Raw genomic sequence first — 20,417 nt, 5'->3', positions numbered from 1 at the left:
ACCAATCAACATCAATGATAATCATTAACATTCCTTATCACTTAATACATCCAACCAAACATGAAACGACAAGACTCGATAAACTCAAAGACACACAAAAAAAAAAAATTTATATATATACCCTCACTGCGGCGCAGTGAGGTGAGTACACCCACTGCGCCGCAGTGCAAAACTTCGGACCAAAGCTGGAAGAACCTCCACTGCGCCGCAGTGGGCTTGGCACACTCCAACTGCGCCGCAGTGGGAAGAAAGGAAATTCTGGCCGTGGGATTCTCCACTGCGCCGCAGTGGCCCAAAACCCCGCAACATCAAACTTTGCTCACTTTAAGATTTAACCAAAACCTTCAAACCACAAACAAAATTATAAGCAAATTACATTCCAGAATTGATAGTAAGAGAGTTAACCCGAAAATATTCATATTTGTCAAATTCGTTTGATCCATGATCGACCACGCAACCATATGGGTCGATTACCCATTTGACATCTTACAACCAAACCAACTATCTTTATCGACTCCAAAAGACATGAACATGACCATTTACAAAACATATCAAAATATGACCAATAACAACCAAAATGTACCATAAGCCAAAGTTAAGAGGGACAACTAGGTTTCTAACCAAATCATGCTATTCTTCCGAGAATAGCCAAGGTACCTTCCAACTATCTACAATCCCTAGCAACTTCGTTCTCTATTCTTCAAGACAAGCAAACCTAGTTCCTTCTTCCGGAACCACCTATAAACAAAAGGGTAAACGTCTAAAAGGTAAGCGAATGCTTAGTGAATATGCTTGCATAATATCATATAAACGAAGGAGGGCAATGCTCAGGGGACTATTGCATATGGACTATGACACCGTCGTGTCATATCCATAATACTCACCCTTGGGCTAGGCATTACATGGATCCATATAAGCAAATGATTACAATCACAACAAATATAACATTAACAAATGCTCCACATGAGCCTATGGCCACCAATTAGGCCTGTAATCAAACTCAACCATAAACATGGGACTTAACGCCAAATCAATTACCACCATGGACTCACTCAACATGATTGGTAATTTACCCGACGAATATACAATATATGCAAGTATACTCACCTCCTTCGAGGAAACAACAAATAATCAAGATAACCGCAAAAGCACAATATCAAGCTTTCAACCTATCATATATCATAATGCATACATAAGAACATGTTCACTTTCCTAGCTATCTCAACATAGCTCAACAACCCTTTCACTAGATTCTAACCTCTAACCCATTTCACTAAGTCATTGAGTTGCTTATTTAACAAGTCTTTTCATATAAATTCCAAGGTTTCATCATCATCAACATTATTTCAATTACTAATAAAATCACCATTTTTCATAGTTGGAGTTTCACTACCATTATTCTCATTTAATTAAATTTTTAATATAAGCAACTCAATAACCAACTCATTATATACGATAATTTGGGGGAATTTCATACATGGACTCATTACTAGCAAAAACCCCCAATTTCCTATTCTCAAAAACCCTAATTCCTAGTAAAGAAGGGAAATTAGGGTTGGAAGTGATTACCTCAGGGAACACAAGACCAAATCAATACTTGAATTCACAAATTTCTCCTCTCTCTTTTCCTTGAAATAGTCGACCACCACCACCACTAACTAACCCACACCCTAACTTGTAAATTCTTGAATGATATTAGATTATGGTTCTTGATGAGTTTTTGATTTGAGATTAGAAGTCAAATTGCATGAATTGAGATTGGATTGAAGAATCAAGGAGTATGAAGAAGATATTGGAGTAAGTTAGGTGATGGAAGTGGAGTGGGAAAAATGGCTGGCATTCTAATGTGATGCCACGCCCCCTTTTTACTTTTGTGGGTATTTTACCCGCTATCCGCTAAAGTTCCAACTAAATTAACCCCATATCCAAAAATAAATTATTAGGAACTTATTTTAATGTCAAAACTACAAAAAGGGTTATTTTATTACCTTAAAATTATTGGGGTGTTACAAAACACCTCCATAATTTCTGTTTTGACGTGTCACTCAGCCCAACCCGACCCGTACATTTTATCACCCTTACTTCTAGATAGCAAAAACACAGAAGACATCGTAATTCTATGGTACGATTACCGTAAATTTCTTTTCTGATTTAACACCTTGTTTATATTCTAGGCTTAAAACAATATGGCAGAAGTTAAATATCCGATGGATCATACTTGGTACTAGATACCATTTGTATAGCATAGGATTATATAGGAACTTTTTTTTATTGTTGGACTTAAGTAAAATCAATTAAAAATTGACGTTTAATGAATGAATTTTTTCACAATGGAGCAAGACCGATTGCGTTTATTTCAAATATGCGTTCTATTTAACACACGTGAAACCACATTCATAGTCTCACATTTGTCTTTATTTTTCTTTTAATGAATTCAATTTGTCCGAGAAAGCTTAATATCTGATTTGTAACCATTATAAACCACATTAAACACACCCATGTACACGGCTTCACGACCGTATGCATTCCACGCCAGAAAAACAGACACCATCCCAAACGCCAGCAAGTAGCAGCCGGGGGGTTATCATGTTCCAAACTTCCAATAAAACAAATTGGATAATAGAGAAACAAAACTATACATTGCGTTGAAAGACCGATGAAGACTGTAGCTGAATGGGGGTGACTTCCAGCTAAAGGGATGAGGGGAGGGAAGAAGAGGATTAGTTTGAAATAAGTGTTTGACATATGCTACATACCTTTTCTTTTAAGAAAAGAATCATTTTTAAAATCTTCGTATTTTTCCAAAAAAGTAAAAGACGTTATTCAAGGCTTTTGCCTGCAGACTTAGATGCCTTACAACACAACAAATATTTATTTTGTCATTTTGACCTCTATAAAAGGGCTCGAAAAAACTAAAATGGTAAAAATTAACGTCAGGATAAAAGTTACCCCCCCCCCCCCCCCCATTTACCCATTCGTTTTGAACAAGTAATATGCTATTTGATATATGTTGTGAACATAAAAACAATAATAATATAATGATAATCATAGATGGACTTCTAAGGGCTTTTTGCCATGTCTTCATCTCAGCTGCTCTTTTCTAGAAAGAACCAGTTACAATCCGCAAGATGCACTTCACTACTTGGGGTAACCTTTAAAGAATTCATTGCTTGGTCATGGCACTCTTACTTGCCTCCGATGGTCACTTGGTCCCCACCATGCCCCTTTGAAAAAAATGTCGTCTATAGTATGTAGTTAATTTTACGTAAAACAAACGTACCTAAATTAAACTGAGAATTGATCTAAACTAAGTTTTTACCATGCGCATTTAACAATACTTTGGAGAGAACTCAAAAAAATTAAATTTCTTCTCTTGCTTTTTTTTACACCAAGTATCATATGCAAACGAAAAGGTACTGCTCATAACTACAGCCATAACATCTGTTTTGTTCCTAGTTAATCTCTAACAAAGCTAAAAACATATACTTGAAAGTATGTCATACAGTATCACAAGAGTTTATACAGATTGTTCTTCTTATAGATTATGAACTCACCCTCCATGTAATTCAGTAAATCAACCACAGCCATTTCTTTAGATCCGTTAAAGTGCTTCAATATGTCCGACAATGCAACCTACATTAGATGACCAACACACCAATTAGGTGGAAGAAACTCACATTATTCAAGTCAAAATAATCAGTTTCACAACACACATCTAAACACCCAACAAAGTGGTGAATCGATACTCACCCCATTTTCAAAGTTCTGAAGCCAGTCAGATAGGGATACTTCAGTGACCTCCAGAGGATGGTCTACGTGTAATGGTGTCTCAACCTTCTGACGCTTCCTTGGAGAATCCTCCGACAAGAGTATGACTTCGGTTTTCCCACAAGGTTCCTGGTTTGTGACATTGGGTCTATCAGATAACTCTTCTGTTCCATTAGAGTTGGGTTCACTATGCTTAGTAGAAGATGAAATAGCTTCAGCTGACATCCCAAGTTCGTGCATAGTTAACCATGCCTTGATATGAGTATAGTCAACCTGATACATCATGGTTAAAGTCGAACAAAGTTAAGCTATGACAGCCAGAGGAGTATTACAGCCCATTTAACAGTAAAAAGGTCAAGTTGGGCTATCTTTTCCTAATAAAGAGTGTAACTAAATAATTTAGCTAAAAAAGAATCAAATGGGTCTTCTAAACTGTTTGATTTAAAGAACTAGATAATTAATCCACTGATAATTTTTGCATTCATATTTAGCATCTTAGTTATCAATAATATTAATGAAAATAACAGTGACTGACTTGAAAGTAACAACTTTCACGTAATTCCATAACATAAACAACATTGATGTTAAACTATAGAGGCAAGTAAACATTCAGGAAAGAGAGAAGTCGTAGAATAGCAATGTACATTTGGTTTGGTCCATCTGGTTGTGATCAGTTAAAAAAACGCTAAATTAGTCATTGACTCATTGTAGCATAAGAAAAGTAGAAAACAATAACCAAATGTGGTTAAAAAAAACGTTAGCTAGTAAAACGGGCCATTTGAGAAACTATAACTACCAATATGGATCAATGTAGTAGAATTAACAAAACGGACAAGATCCGAAATTAAAAGCTTTACCTCCTCTGGTAGCACATCTTTGATAGGTTTCAGCTTGTCGTTCGAGCCAACTTTCAAAATTGCAGCTTGAATAAGAGCAACAATTTCTTGTGTCAAACCAATTTCTTTAAACAATCTAGGCCAGTCAACAAAACACCCTTCTCGTGCTGCATCCAAAACATATCCAAGTGCCGTTTGCACTTTGATAGGAGCCGATCGACCAGGAAAGTTCTAGGGAAAAAAAGTATAAACCGTGAAGAATAATTCTTAAAATAATATGATGAAGTTACTTATGGTGGCAATTTTGACACATACATATGAATGTATAGACTTGGATGCGTTCTAACTCCAAATGACACAGATTAAAAAACTTGCACACCTACAACGACCTAAATACTTACACCAATTGTCTCAAGTGAGACTTAAACCCACAATCTTTTGGTTGATAGGCCACACCCAATACTGCTAAGCCAAAGACCCTTTGGTCACAGTCTAACTTTGCTGCATACTAACCTTCCAAATTGTTTTATTTAAAAATTCGTGATTGTAATAAATTTTGTTTTCAACGGAAGAATTATTAATTTATTATTATATAATGTTATGGGAAGTAACTATTGATTTAAAAGAACAAAAGGTACTTGTAGGTCAACCAGGCACTGCCTGTTTTGATCCATTATCCAGCTCACCCAACCCACATATCTTGCCACCTCGGGAAGGTAGTCACTATCATTGAAAGAAAACATACAGCAATTTCTTCAGCCGAGAGACCATCCTCTTGCCACATTTTCCAAGCTCCGTACTTTGCAGGGGGCAAGTCTTTTGGTTGTTTTGGTCTCATGTAAGCTTGAGTAACTTCTATGGCTGCAACGCCGTCCAAAGAGAGGTCCAGTTGCTTTGAAAACTTCTGCATACTTAGAAGAAGATGATCTCCATACCTTGTTACAAGGTGCTGCATTTTATTGAGAATTTACAGGTTAAAGTTGACCAAAGCCAAATGGGAACTTAGTCTAATAATAAGAAAGATAAGACACATTACAGCTATGAATATGTATTTGAAAACTGCTTATGTGATATTATATATTTAAAATCAAGTAATCAGATTTATAGAACAGGCTATGGAGACTGGGAGACCATGTTTGGTGTACTAATGCTGTTTGAAGTTATAATAATTAGTTGTTTGAGCATTTGGCTATTTTAATAATTAACTAAGAATTAATGAGAAAAAAGGGCATTATTATACGTCATCAGAGAACAAATTAATTAAAATTTGAAGACATCTGATTATTTTTATAAATCAACCGTTCATTAGTTGGAAACAATAATCTAAACTTCCTATAATGATCCATATCCATAATACTAATGAGAATGTAGATAAAAAACTATTTATAATAATAGTAAAAGAAAGGGTAAAATAATGAATACTTCTAATTTTACCTTTATAAGTACTAGTTTTGTTGCAAATGGTAAGAAACTGAATATTCAACAATGCTCGGACAAAGAGAATCAGAACCATATACCTGGTTGACACCATCAATGTTTGCCAGCCTTGCTTTATTAGATGGCCTTGTTGCTGCTATCTTTTTTAATGTTAAATCACCACATATGGCATATCTGCAAAGTGATGTTAACTTCTTAACAAGAAATAAAAATCCATACTACAAGTTTACTAATTGTACTAATGAGGAATATAAAGATACATATAGTTGGGCTATGCAATGTTAATATAAGTACAAAAACTTACGGGGCAGTTCCAGCAGATCTTGCAAGCTTCATTCTCTCTTCTAAAAGCATTTTATAGAGTTCTGCCTCTGCCTAAATAAGAATTAATCAGATTTCAAAACAGAATTTCCCCCCGTGTTTAACAGAAAACAATAGTAGAGATAAAAAAAACAAGTAAAACTCAGCCATGTGACACAACTGATCAAGAATATTTACAAATGGATCTTGTACAAGTGATAATAGCCTGAAAATAATCATGCAATCATACACCCACATTTAAATTCTACAACTCAAACATGGCAATTTAACTTGTAGAAAGATTGATTTGGGTTTATATTTATCTCTAACAGATTAAAGGTATAAATAAAAATAGCTAATGAGTCAAAAAGGTCGAATGACCTTTGAAAATAAGAATCTGCACACAACTAAATCCTAAACCAATGTTTTCAAGTAAATGAAATATTATTGTAACAATATGATCTGTGTAATCCTTTTTGATACTAACTTCCAATAGTAGGTTCAAAAATTTTGGACAAAAATAATGAACTTGGTTCAACCCAACCCAGTAAATGACTTGTTCCGGCCCCTAACAAAACCGCCCAAACTGCCAATTTTTCCACCTCTGGTAAAAAAAAATGCAATTATCCACCTTCAAAAATTATGTATAAACCTAATGCTTGAATAGAAAATGCATCATACAATTTGGTATCGAAAGAGAAATTGATGCCATGTTTCTACTTTTCCAAGTTTACTGACATGGTAAATGCATATAAATTAGCACGTTAGAAAAGTAAAAAAAAAAAAAAAAAAGTATGTCCTTTTCGCATACCTGTGACAGTCCATCAGGTCCTGAGCCAGCTGCGCTGTCCCCATGACCACCAGATTCACTAATTATTGGCAAAAGCAATGGAGGCTGGTGATCGGGTCTACAGGATCTCAGAAAGTTTGCACCTTCTGCGTTAACACTGATACATTGAAAAGAAATTATCAGTTTCATGGTAAAGTCCACGAGCAGGAAATAATATCAACCAGTGAGAAAACCCTACATGATAACCGAGTCTTCAGAATAAATGAGACAAGGGTGTATGAACAGCATATATATTTAGCAATTTAAAAAATGAAATAAGGTAATAAACATACCTTACAGTCCTATAAGTATCTTTAGCAGTCTCAACCAAGTAACCTGCATCAAATTGCACAATTGGCTTACAACTACCTAACAATCAGTAAACTGGAACTAAGAAGTGGTGCATGTAGCTAACTCGCGATGGATAAAAAGTTCCAGAGGGTGCATTTTGGACCCATTTACTTATCAATGGGTCCATTTGTGTGCTATCTCTAACAAGTCAAACAGATGTGAAAAAATGCCAGCCCAGGTCTTAACGGTAGATAGTTTGCTTGTATATCCTTTATCTGATGATCGTATTTATCGTTAACTCGAGTTTGTCAACCTTGAAGCATTTTCTAAGTTGATCTAGTTTGGTACAAGCATGATCACTGGTCAAACTTATATTCCTAAGACATGCCTCAAAACTGCCTCTCAGGTTTGGTCTTATTTGAAAGGGAAAGGAGATTGAGTTCACAAGCTAAGAGTCCCACATAGAGTCTGCACAAATCATATGAAGTAAACTTTTTGAAAATTAATATTGTGCGAGGGGTATCCTACCCAAAAAAATTGGTGAAACAGGTACAAAACAAATTAAAGGAACAAATGCATGAAAATGTATTGAACTCTCAAAAGCTATATTAATATGTATGTAACTGTCAATTACATGCTATTGTATGTTTGTGACCTCTTATAACTTGTAAAGTGCTGACATGACACCACTTTGGATGACATGGCCTCTTATATGACTGCCACATCAACAAAACCACTTGTTACCTGATGAAAGAGTTACCGGATACATACAATAGCATGTAACTGAAAGTTTGAAGAAAACTAAAGATTTTTCATAGCTGAATACATACAACAGCGAAATAAGATACAATTAATACATATTCATGCACCTATCCCTAATCCAAATAGTTTAATATAATAGGCCTAAAAGGTCAAAGTGGCAAACTGGTCGAAATTCACCCAGAGCATATTTTTAGTGTTTTACCCAATTAAATAATTTATTTGGAAACTAGAGTATTGTAGGAATAACTTTAATTTTGATAATCATAGTTGACACATTATCTGTTGTTTATAGACTATTTAATATAGAAAAGAAAAAAGAAACAAGGGTTTTGGGTCACGCCAACCTGACCTGTTTTGACGTTTAACAAAACACTATCCTTAGTATCCTCTCTAGCCAAACCTGTTTTGACCTAATACCAAACCTACCCAGTTTACCACTTCTAGTCCCACACAAAAACAGACAAAAATTTAATAACTGAGACAAATAATCAAGCAAATGGGTGTAGCTTTGTTGGTGCAAAGTAAAATTAAATACAAAAATAATACGAGTATTGCATACCATGTGAAATTAGTTGAAAACCTAAATCTTTCCACCAATTTGCTGAAAAATCTTTCCCGAGTCCATGGTATGGGAGATTGTCAAACTGGTTCGCGGTAATCTTTTTGGCCTACAAGCCACAAGAAGATAATTAGAAACACAGTCAACGGAGCATTAAAGATACGTATGAGTGAAGGAAAAAGGAAAGCTATAAACAAAAAAAAACACATAAAATACAGATAAGTAGCATTGGATTCGCTAAAGGTTGCAAGATGGAAGACTTGGGCAGGTTGTCATACAGGTGTCAAAAGTCAGGTTGAAGAGGGATTTTTGTACAGGTCAAAACAGGATGGGTCAGATCATGTTGGCCTGCTATTCAAAATATGCAACAAGAAGTCAAGAATATTATAAAAATAATCTTAAACTTTCATAAACAACTTAAGAGGCTGCATATACAAAATTTAGCATTTGGGCGACTTTTAACCTCCTTGACCAGTTCGACCCATTTTTAATGTTCGTTTTTCCCCACAGTTATTTACTAATTTGGCCGATTCAAGATATAACAGTCCAATAGACCCATTAATAAGTAACTAGGTCAAAATTGCCACCTCTAGATTTGCGAAGAAATAATTAAGTAATAACACATCTGAATAAGACAAGAACAATTACATAACAATAAACCAGGTTATTTTAACGTCCTGCTCTATCATATAACAAAGCACAATTATACAAATCAGAGCTCATGCAAAATGCCCCTGCAACTTCTACTAGTAATAATGCATTCAACTGCAAATGCACACATGTGTTTGTGTGTGTGTTTGAGCCTAGAGCAGGTTATATCTGATTTTAGAAGTGATATCTTACACGAGAACCTCGAAGGACATCTATAGGCAAGTTAAGACCCCAGTTTCCACCACAAGCTCGGATACAACCCATCAAAAGAAATGCTTCTCTGGACATATCACTCTTCGCCTGTTGAGAGTTGGTGCAATTATCGCAATTTCCTGTTAAGGAAGAAATTGTTCAATGATTATCTAAACAAAACTCCATCAATAACTACTTCCATGTTTTAGGTAATTTATATCATAAATGCTCATAGTATAATCAAAATTCGTTAATTCCTGTAAAGATGAAGCAATTCAAATATTTAAACCATAATAGCTGATGCCTTTCTTAGATTTTATTAGCTGATGATAATCCATAATTCCTAAAACGCACACACACATACACACACACATATATAACAGCCAAAATTATTCCTCACCACAATTATTGGAAGAAAATGTTTCCCCAAAGTACTCCAGCAAAACTTTTCTTCTGCAAGTTGCCTGCATGCAATATTGTTGAGCAGCCATGAATGAATCCATAATAGCTTTCTTCTGTTTCACCTGTTGAGTTAAAATCGTACAATAATAAACTAAGCTAGGTTTAAAGCATTGACCAGATCCATATAAACAATTAGCAGATTCAACAAGACACTGATATACTGTATCCAAAAAAAGTTGGATAAGTGGTGAAAACTATCAACCCGATTATTTATAGGTGAATTAGGGAATTGATTTATCCCTACTGATTCAAATGGTCATATTAAAAAAAAAACAGTGAAAAAAAAATTGCCAAATGGATTGAACAGGTTAAAAGTTACCCAAAGCATTTTGTTTTATTTCTTACAGCTTACTAGATTTTTTAATTTTAACAAAAAATTGATTATCATTGTAGATGCATTGTAGGGTACTGTCATAGAATAGCAGCATAATTTCTCAAATGTTTCAGATTTATCATTATAAAATAACAAATATGAAACATATTTACCAAGTTTAGACTAAGCTAGTACGGTTCAATGTGTGACCAAATCTAAGACATCAAGATAAGTTGCTATTTTTTATTTTACCTAAAAAATCACACGTCAACTACTTTTACAAAACATGGAAAATAAATGTTTCTGGGTCAACCAATCTGGTTTCACATATACTAAAAACAACTTGATTCAACCCAAAGTCCAAACCCAGTTGGACCAATTACCCAACCCGCCCAGATCGTCATATGGTTAACATACCGAGCTTGCTTCCGCGCAATAAAACTCAGCTTTTCCAAAGTCACCTCTTGAAAAGTATAGCCAGCAATCAGAAGAAATACCGTCTCGACCACATCTCCCACTTTCTTGATAGTAAGATTCCAAACTCTTAGGGCACCCATAGTGGATCACATGCCTTATGTCCGGCTTATCAATACCCATTCCAAAAGCAATAGTTGCAACCATGACATTGAGCTCGTCCATTATGAAAGATCTACAGCAAGATATAAAATACAATCATCATCATTAAAAGAGCCATGATCATTTGAATGAATAATCAAGTTTAGAAAAAACTGAGACCTGTGTGACTCTTCACGATCCCTGTTACCCAATTGACCATGATACATTCCAGCCTTGATTCCAGCCCCACGGAGTGCTTTGGTAATCTACATAATCAAGTTAGATGGTAAACACACTCAAAAAGACAAGAATCAAGAGTGTCAGCTCAAGAATTTAACAATTAATTAAAAGTTTGGGTCAGACCAAGTAACTTTTGTACCCAAAACAATTTTTGCCCATACTTTCATTTTATTTATACAAACCAAGTGTGTCAGATATGATTACAAACCATATTACTTCAGTAATAATCTAATTGTTAAGTACAATAACTTTGAAGGTTCATCAATTACGTATTAATAATGTACTTTCATCAAGTTCGAGCAAGTATAACATATTCAACCCATTTAACTGTACCCTGTTTCAGATCAATTTTTAATTCTACCAGTCTAACTCATTAAAGATAAATGATAAATATAAGTCGAATCAACCCATTTGTGACTAAATTGATCAACAGTCACCTCTGTAAGCTCAAAACTTGAGAGCAGAAATGAATTTGTTGGGTGCTAAAATGAGAAGTATGATTCTACCCAGTTAGCAGTAAAATTATTTTTCTTGATCACATAAGTACAACAAAAAGAAAAAAAAAAAAAGAAAAAAAAAAAAAAAACTAAGGACAGCTACAAGAAACAAGTTTGAATTTTGAAGCATGAACTAGGGGTTTAAGATTAAGAAAGCTAACCTCTTGGACATCTTTTACAGTTGTACAGTATACAATAGTCGACCCACCGTCTGCCTCATATTTAGAAATTTGTGCCACAAGCTCATCCACAAATAAAGCCCCACGGTTAATAGATTTCACACCATAGAAGAGGTTTTTACGATCAAATGATCCAATAAAAACATGAGGGTCTTTCATTCTCAGTGAATCAATTATGTCCTTTCGGACCCTGGAATAAAGAGAATGGTTATCTATATCTCATCCTTCACTCTCTTGCATATTGTGTTAAATTAGAAACACATAAAGGGACCAATCCTTACACACTTTTTAATTTGAAAAAATATGTCAGATATAATATTTTTTACTTTTTATTGAACAGCTATGACAGAGAAGATAAATACTAAAAGACAAATCAAATAGCATAACACATACTTATCTGTGGCTGTTGCTGTCAATCCAACAAATGGAACATTTTGTAAGACATCTCGCAGCTTGTACAACTGTTTGTACTCCACACTGTAGGGCGGATGAAGATTAGGAAGGAATAGTAAGAACAAATTTTAAATGGTAAGTGACATACAAATAGAAATATATATATGTGTGTGTGTGTGCATGTGTGTGTGTGCGCGTGTCAGCGTATGTGTGTTTGTGAGCTTCAAGATCCAAAGAGCAGTAGCCCAAACTATGTTACCAAACTAAATTCTTCAAAGTAGGCTACTCTAATTAAGCTAGATTTAACCAAAAATAATAACAATACTTGACTAGATTACAGATCCAATCAAAGCTGTAAATCTTGTTATATTTCAGAAGCAGTGGTCAAGAAAGGATACATGAAAACCAATATTAGGCATAAAAAGTTGCATTAAAATATGCAACAGGGTAAATCCCTTGTACCCAAAAGAAAGTTGCATTAAAAAGTCTTAACGTTGGCTTTCTTAAATATTGAATGCATCAAAAGGTGAAGAACTAATACATTACTTACTAATAACCTAGAGACCCCAAATATGATCTTATAGGCCCAGTATCAATGTCACTGTAACCCAAAGGCAGAAAATCGTACATGTTGATCATAATGATATACCGATTTTTAATTATTTGCTAAACACGTATTCATCACTAAAAGGCCCGAATATTCTAGAGCAAACCACTATTGAAGATAAAACATATATAAATGGAAACCAACCGAAAATCATGGCCCCACTCCGAGATGCAGTGCGCTTCATCAACTGCCACTAGACAGATTCCCGTGTTAAGCAATCTCGACCAAAAGCTGCATTATTAGTAAAAACAGCTCAGGGCGTCATATCAGTTAATACTTATTTTGATCAGGGCAGCACATCATATCATCTATTTATCTCAATAACTGAAGTCAATCTAACATGTCAACCACACACCAAGTTGCAGTAGGCTATACTCAGACAACAGAGAAGGTGATGAGAATTGAGAAATCATCACACTAAAGCTATAATGTGTTGTTGACAATAATAAAGCAACCACGAGATATATTACTAGAGGTGGCCATTTCGATCCATTTATACTTGCATACTTATTTTTAATTATGTTTTACCTCTGTAGGAGTAATTGGTAAAGTAAAAAAAATAAAAATAAAACAAGAACAGAAATAAAAGGAGAAAAAGCACAAAAAAAGGATCATGGGTCAAAAGTTGCCAAAAAGGATTTTTTTCAGAGAATTAGGTTTATATTGAATCATATTTGATACAGAATTTGAAGTATAGAAAACGGCCACAGGAATACCGGTTAGACCACGTATATCATAGCAAAAGGCTCAACTTATCCCGGGTAGCCTAAACACGGATCCCTCTCCGTTTACCCATTTTCATTTGACAAACAAATTATCAATATGAAAAACTCATAGAAGTTAGAAAAAAGGTTTTTAAAAGAAACCTGTTTAGCAATCCTTACCTGTTAGGAAAAACGCAAGCCTTCTCAGGAGTCATGTATAGAATGTCATACTGACCACTCTCAGCTTTCTTTTGTGCAGTTGTGTCAGTCTGAGCAGAAGATAGATGCTCAGCTTTAATGCCCCTTTGTTTCATAGACATAACCTATAAACAAACAACATTTATATTAACATTTGATAATTTGTTAAAGCTCAACTACAGAGGATGAAGAAAACAGAAAATACCTGATCTTGCATCAAAGATAGAAGCGGACTTATAACTATAGCAGTTTTATTTGCAATCAACGGAGGCACCTGATAGCTTGATTAAATAAAACGAAAAAGTGCAAGTCAGTTGTGGAGTATTTATCACAATAGAATATGAATCACTGAATCCACATGAATTCCTGACTCTTACCTTTAAAAAAAGGCATTTATCACAAATAATTCACAGTATTGGCACTCTCTATTTTGATAGACATATATTGTCTACATCTTCTGGCAACTAAAATCCACTCTGTTGCTTATTTTTAACCATGCAACCACCTATAACTCCTTCACCACTTCTTCCAACTCAAAAAAATGAACCATACATACCTTTATATATTAAAGAGGTTATATTCAAAATTCAAACTTGATACGGTTCTTAAAACTTATATTTGCTGGCTTCCTCAAAACTTTATAAGGAGTAAGTAACATATAACTTGCTAAAAAATGAATACTATATTTAACATCAGTATCAACAATATATCACTTAATGCTTAACCAGCCGAGTATTTGTCTTTTATAGTTTGGCAAAATTAAACTCTACACGTCAAGAATAACGATACTTAATTACAACTCTCATAGAAGTATCACTTTCTAGAAACTGTATCACATAACCTACATCATTTAAAGTAGGTTGGTTGTTCCAAAACTATATAATGTGACATAATAAATAAGTTATTGCACCAAAATGACCCATTTTACTAAAAAGCTCACTAGCATACGACAACAGAACAAAAATCGATATATCAAATGATAAAACTAAAATATATAATTCACTACATACAATCAGTTTAACAACAGCTAGATACATTTCGGCGAGAAAAACGCCAAAATAATTAAAAGATATGCCCTAATGTAAATATACGGAAACCGAAAGATATTCAAGTACTACCATAACGACTTGCCGCTACCGGTAGCCATAACAACCAAACTGTCTTTTCCTTCCAATATCTTCTCGATTATCTCCTTTTGATACGGCCGAAATGTCGAAAACCCGAAATATTCCTATTTTTCATCATTTAAATAAAATAAAAAATAACATTTAAGTAAGGGATAGTGTTTAATCGCTCAGATAAAAACTGTTCAAAACTAACCTAAACACTAGGGTTTATGAGTAACAAATAAAATAAAATATTATCTATATATATATATTATAACATAGAGAGAAAATAACCTTGAGAGTAGATTCTGCCTTCATTTTGTTTCCGGGTAAAATAAAAGAGTGAAATCCAGGAAATGGAACACCGGGAAAACCTTTTATCTACTGTGAGTGAGTGACTATATATAAAAATAAAAATAATAAATGAAAATATATAAGTTGCTATCTGTAGTTTGTTTTCGCGCCATTTTCAGATGGAGCTTGCGATTTTTTTTAATTTTTTTATTTTATTTTAGGTTTTTGCTTTTCACTTTTTAGGTCGTGCTATTTATCAAAATATCAAAACTCCGTGAAATCTCCAAAAGTTCAAACTACAATTCCAGTGTATTCTTGAGTTTTTATTAAAAGAAAAAAAAAGATAAGATTGAATAAGAAAAAAAATTTTAAAAATTACATAAAAAAAAGATATTCTCTAGTTGAAAAAAAAAAAGTTGAAAGTTGAATGTATTCTTGAGTTAGAAGGGAAAGAAAAAAAAAAGATAAAAAGATATAATTTTACATTTATAGTCTTGTAGTAATTAAAACCTTTATATAAGTTTGAAGGGTATAATAATAATTTCACCACTTTTCCTTCCAAATCTTGTCAAAAGTGGCAAGAAAGTTTTGGGATTAAAACATCCTATTTTTCCCTTCTTTCTCTTCCCTTTCTTTTAAAACAAAAACTCAAGAATACAAAAACTAAAAGTTTCTTACCCTTTCTTTTCTTATCTCTTCAAAATAAAACTCAAGAATGCATTCTAAATCTTCTGTCTATTAATATAACAAACTAGTAAATCATCTCACGCGTTGTCGCGAGTGTAGCTTGTTAACGAATTAATAAAAGTTTTGTTATTTAAGTTTTTAACAATAATACGTACATAAATACATAGGGAGCTAATGTTCGTACCACAACGATTAATAAATCTACCACAGTTACGCAATACATATTTGTACAATATGTTGTGAAACTTGTACACTGTGGTATATATATCATTTTCTGCGGTACGTTTATCATTTCCCTAAATACATAGGATTGATAAGTGAATATTCACAAATAAAATTGTCACAGCATCCAAGACTTTGGAGTTTGATTAAATCATCAAATATTTTTGACAACTCATCGTATAGTCACCATACGAGATTTAGACCCGTATCAAATACATAGGTTTTATAATATTATCAATATTAGAATTAGTATATAAGAAAAAAAAATACTTATAAACTATTAATATATACATAAAAAGTAACATGGATATTCAAATATAAATACTGAATGATAAATTATATCGGGATGTTGTAACAAAGTTTCTTTAATAAAAATTCTTCCATAAAAGTAATATCTTAATTTTGATTACACAATTGACCAAATTTTCATTGATGTCTTGCAAAAAAAATAATTTTATTTTCTTTAGTCTAAATTATTATAACTTCTCATATTTTATTTTATTATCAAATTATGACATCATCAAATTTTAGTTTTATTGAACTGAGCCTTATAATTGGTTAATAAGTTATTAGATCAGTTGTGTTTTAGTATATATAAAGATAAAGATTTTGCATAGATGTCAATTATTTCCCGTTTTATTTGTTAGAGGTGAAATACTATACTCATACACATCCTATGTTTTTTTTATTTGTTTATAGATCTCATCCTTTTATTATATATTTTCACTCATCCTTTTTATTTTTGACGGATTACTTTCACTCCTCGTACCTAACAAGATCCGTAAAACATCATATTAGAAATCTCCCAACCGCCACCACCATCAGTCCATCACCTCCTCGATGTCTCCGACAGCTGCTACAAAGCCGCCGCCATCGCAACTTATTTCTCTGATATCACTACCATTACAACCCCATATGTATCATGCCTTTGTGTAGGTATATGATTCGAAGATCTATTATATGTGTTTCTTTTTAATATGATACGTTGTTAAACTTTTTTTTTTTTTTTTGCTTTTTGATATTGATGATGCCTACTATTCAGCTGAGAAGAAGAATGGAGGAGAGGAGAGAAGAGAAGGGTGGAAAAAGAGATGAAGTGAGATAGTGTATCCAAAGTAGGGATGTGCACGGTTTGGTCCAAACCCGGTTAAACCATTTAAACCGAGGTATTTGGACGGATTGGTTGGTTTTAAATCAAAATTTTGAACCGTTGGTTTGTTTTTTCCGTAAACCATTTGTATGGTTTGTATTTGGTTTTAAATATTATACATTCCGGTAAAACCAAACCGGACAATTTAGTTATAATAATTGTAAGTTTATATTTATATTTATAGTTAATAATAACAATGTAAATCATATATATATATACTTATTTGTCAAAGTTGTAGATATGATATCGAATCTTAAATTGTTATGTTTGTTTTGTCTAATAAGACTTATGGATATTTTGTTATGTCATGATATCGAATCTAAAATTATACGTATTATTTTTCCGTACTATACATTTAATTTCAAAAAAATAAAATAAAAAACCACTTAACCGTCCAAACCAAACCGGATTAATTGGTTTTAGTTGTTTTGGTTCGACATAACAATTTGGACGAATTGGTTTGTAAAATGGTGAAACCGTATGTATTGGTTTGGTTGAGATTTTTGACTAAAACCGTCCAAACCGACCATGCACATCCTTAATCCAAAGGTGCAAATTCAAAAGTTTTGTAACAAAGTTGAAAAGGGGGAAAATCTAATGTAGTTAAGTCAGTCTTAAAATATACTATATAATAAATTTTGAGGGGATAAAACAAAAAACAATTAAAGACAAGAGATTTTAGAATGTGATATATGAGATTATTTTGTGTCGATCTTAAAGCATGTTGAAATATATACTGCAATTAACATGTTCGCAAACAACAATTTTGTATCAATAATAACAAATTTCATCTATATACTTGTATAACATTATTTATGAAGTGATACAATCAAAATTGCCCATACAAAAATTCAAAAAATCAAAGAATATGTTACATCGTGAAAAATAATCATATATCGTAATTATGTTTAGTGACATATGGTTAGGGTTTAAACATTGTACCGACAAAATGATTTGCAGTATTGTGAGTTATTCTAGATTTTATTATGTCTGAATTCTCATTTTTATTATATTATAGTTTTTCTAATTCATAAAGTTATTATAAATAACCTCTAATTCACAAACGTTTGTCGCTACTAGCATAGGAGATATAGGTTGTTGTATACATTTTTAGGAACTTAGCGACAAGAAAGAAGTATTAGAGGAGTCGTCGACCACATGTCATCAAACTAAGACTGTCGTCGCTACCACCATCGCCGCTACATCCCGTGGGCATCCGTTTCATTTATATACAATCTAAGTTGAATGAGGATTTTTCATTTTATAAACTATTTGAGTTTTAACAAATGTCAACAATTTGATTCTTATTGGATATAGAGATTTTCATATTGGACACATCAATAAGTAAAAAATTTACAATAATAGTTATAATCTATTAAAGTATTATGAGTTAAAAACCAACACTGCATGTTCGCTCAACCATATCTACAAGGGAAGTGATATTAGTACCACTAATTTTAATAGTTTTATCACATTCATGATTGCTTTTATATTGTCAACCACAAAACTTGTACTTTGTATGTGGTATCTCCAACAAAAACAATACCATATGTATCACCACTAGGGATAAGCATATGCACCAGAAACTCGAAGCCAGTTTTCAATCTGCCCGAGGCCCATTCGGTTCTGGTTACGGGTCACCATTTCCTGTCATTTTAGGTTTTGGACCGGGTCTGTCCCAAATCCCGGTAAACCCGAAAATACATACATAGCCATGGTTTTATGGGTTTTTAATGTATGTATTAGCATAAAAATGATGACGAAGAGTGACATCTTGAAGATATTAATGCATTTAATATTGTTGAAGCTAGATAGTTAGTTCATGGAGAAGATGATGAAAGCATTTTTGAAATTTTTCTTTTTTCGTTAATGTGTGTTTGTAAAGTGCACCAAGTCTATCCATTTGGTGCTTGCGTTGAAATAAAAGATAAGAAAAGTATACGTGTAACTTATGTATTGCTAACTGGAGATAACATCAAATCTATCCATTTGTCAAATTATTATTAATATTATTTATATTTATATATAATATATATAAGTTAGTCACCACAAACTCAACACCTGACCTTTCCTATAAGATGATATATTTCTTCTTCTTCCCTACACAACCAATAACTCAAAGATGTATGCACTCAACTAGTTATCTAAACATCCACTTCAATCATTTACTAACAAAAAGCATTAATCCATATTGTTTCTATTCCCTCATCTTTCTCACGCACACACCAAACGATGATTCTTCACTCACGTTTTTGGAATTATGCAAATCCGAGTCAAGCCTTAGAACCCAAACCCGACCGGGTGTAACCCGGGCCTGAACCGACCATCTAAGAGAGTCAACGGGTCGGTCTTAGTTCCATTTGTCATGCATTTTTAGCTCACGGGTATTGACAATTCGAGTCGGGTCAAGCTGATTTTCAACCCGTGCACATCCTAATCACCACCTTATTTTTAACAGTTACATTTGGCCTTTGTATGTGGATTAACAAGTTCTATGGTTTAGGGTTTGAAGTTCTAAAACTTTTAAAGCTAAATGCGTGGTTGAGATTCACCTGGACACTAGCCTGGTTAGGTGATTAGTGGGTACCAAATGATACATGGATCACGGGTTCCCATCCAATTAATTTTTATTCGAATCAGAGGGGTAAAAGTTGTAACTTTCAATTACTCTATACGCGCGAATAAAACTAAGGGAACAAATCCTAAACCCTAAATAATTCCTTTGTTCGGAATGAAAGTTTGATTTGATTACAATAGATCATTACAAATCCATCCAAAAATGCTTATGGGTTGACTTTTTGAATGGATTACATCACGAAACAAAATATTTCAAATGCAGATTAAAGGGACGAACAAATCCATATGGTGGAATCACTAACCCATTTCATCCCGCTTCACCGTTAGGCAATTAAAACTTTGGTATAGATACTTTAACTTCAAAATCATGTTTTCCATTTGTTGTAAAAGATGTGAAATGCTTGGGATTTAACTTCGCTGTCGTCACCAAATTTTCCGACGAAGATTACGTCATTGTGGCGGTTTTGAGGTCTTTAGCTTTTGCGGGCTATGTTAAGGATCAAGTGGACAATGCTTTCAATACTGTTAGGGAGCATGTCGCATTTGAGACTCCTAATGAATACAAACTTAAGTCTTTAGAAAATGTTTTTTCAAAATATGATGGTGGT

General features: G+C 33.5%; 1 protein-coding gene across 1 annotated transcript; it reads right to left on the bottom strand.

The window, feature by feature from the left end:
* Positions 1–3,338: 3,338 nt before the first annotated feature.
* On the bottom strand, positions 3,339–15,252 carry LOC122582601 (ATP-dependent DNA helicase RecQ-like). Its single transcript, XM_043755013.1, has 20 exons — positions 15,174–15,252; positions 14,892–15,004; positions 13,979–14,054; positions 13,756–13,898; positions 13,016–13,102; positions 12,265–12,348; positions 11,854–12,061; positions 11,136–11,221; positions 10,818–11,049; positions 10,026–10,149; positions 9,626–9,765; positions 8,783–8,891; positions 7,464–7,506; positions 7,153–7,288; positions 6,346–6,416; positions 6,122–6,215; positions 5,350–5,553; positions 4,626–4,835; positions 3,751–4,041; positions 3,339–3,633 (listed from the first exon to the last, which is right to left on the bottom strand). Exons 1-20 carry the CDS (start codon positions 15,195–15,197, stop codon positions 3,508–3,510), a joined length of 2,601 nt encoding a protein of 866 aa, XP_043610948.1. The 5' UTR covers positions 15,198–15,252; the 3' UTR covers positions 3,339–3,507.
* Between the last annotated feature and the right edge of the window lie 5,165 nt (positions 15,253–20,417).

The sequence above is a fragment of the Erigeron canadensis genome, chromosome 9, assembly GCF_010389155.1.
Source record: "Erigeron canadensis isolate Cc75 chromosome 9, C_canadensis_v1, whole genome shotgun sequence".
NCBI classification, from domain to species: Eukaryota; Viridiplantae; Streptophyta; class Magnoliopsida; order Asterales; family Asteraceae; genus Erigeron; species Erigeron canadensis.
This window is presented reverse-complemented; position numbering and strand designations above follow the sequence as displayed.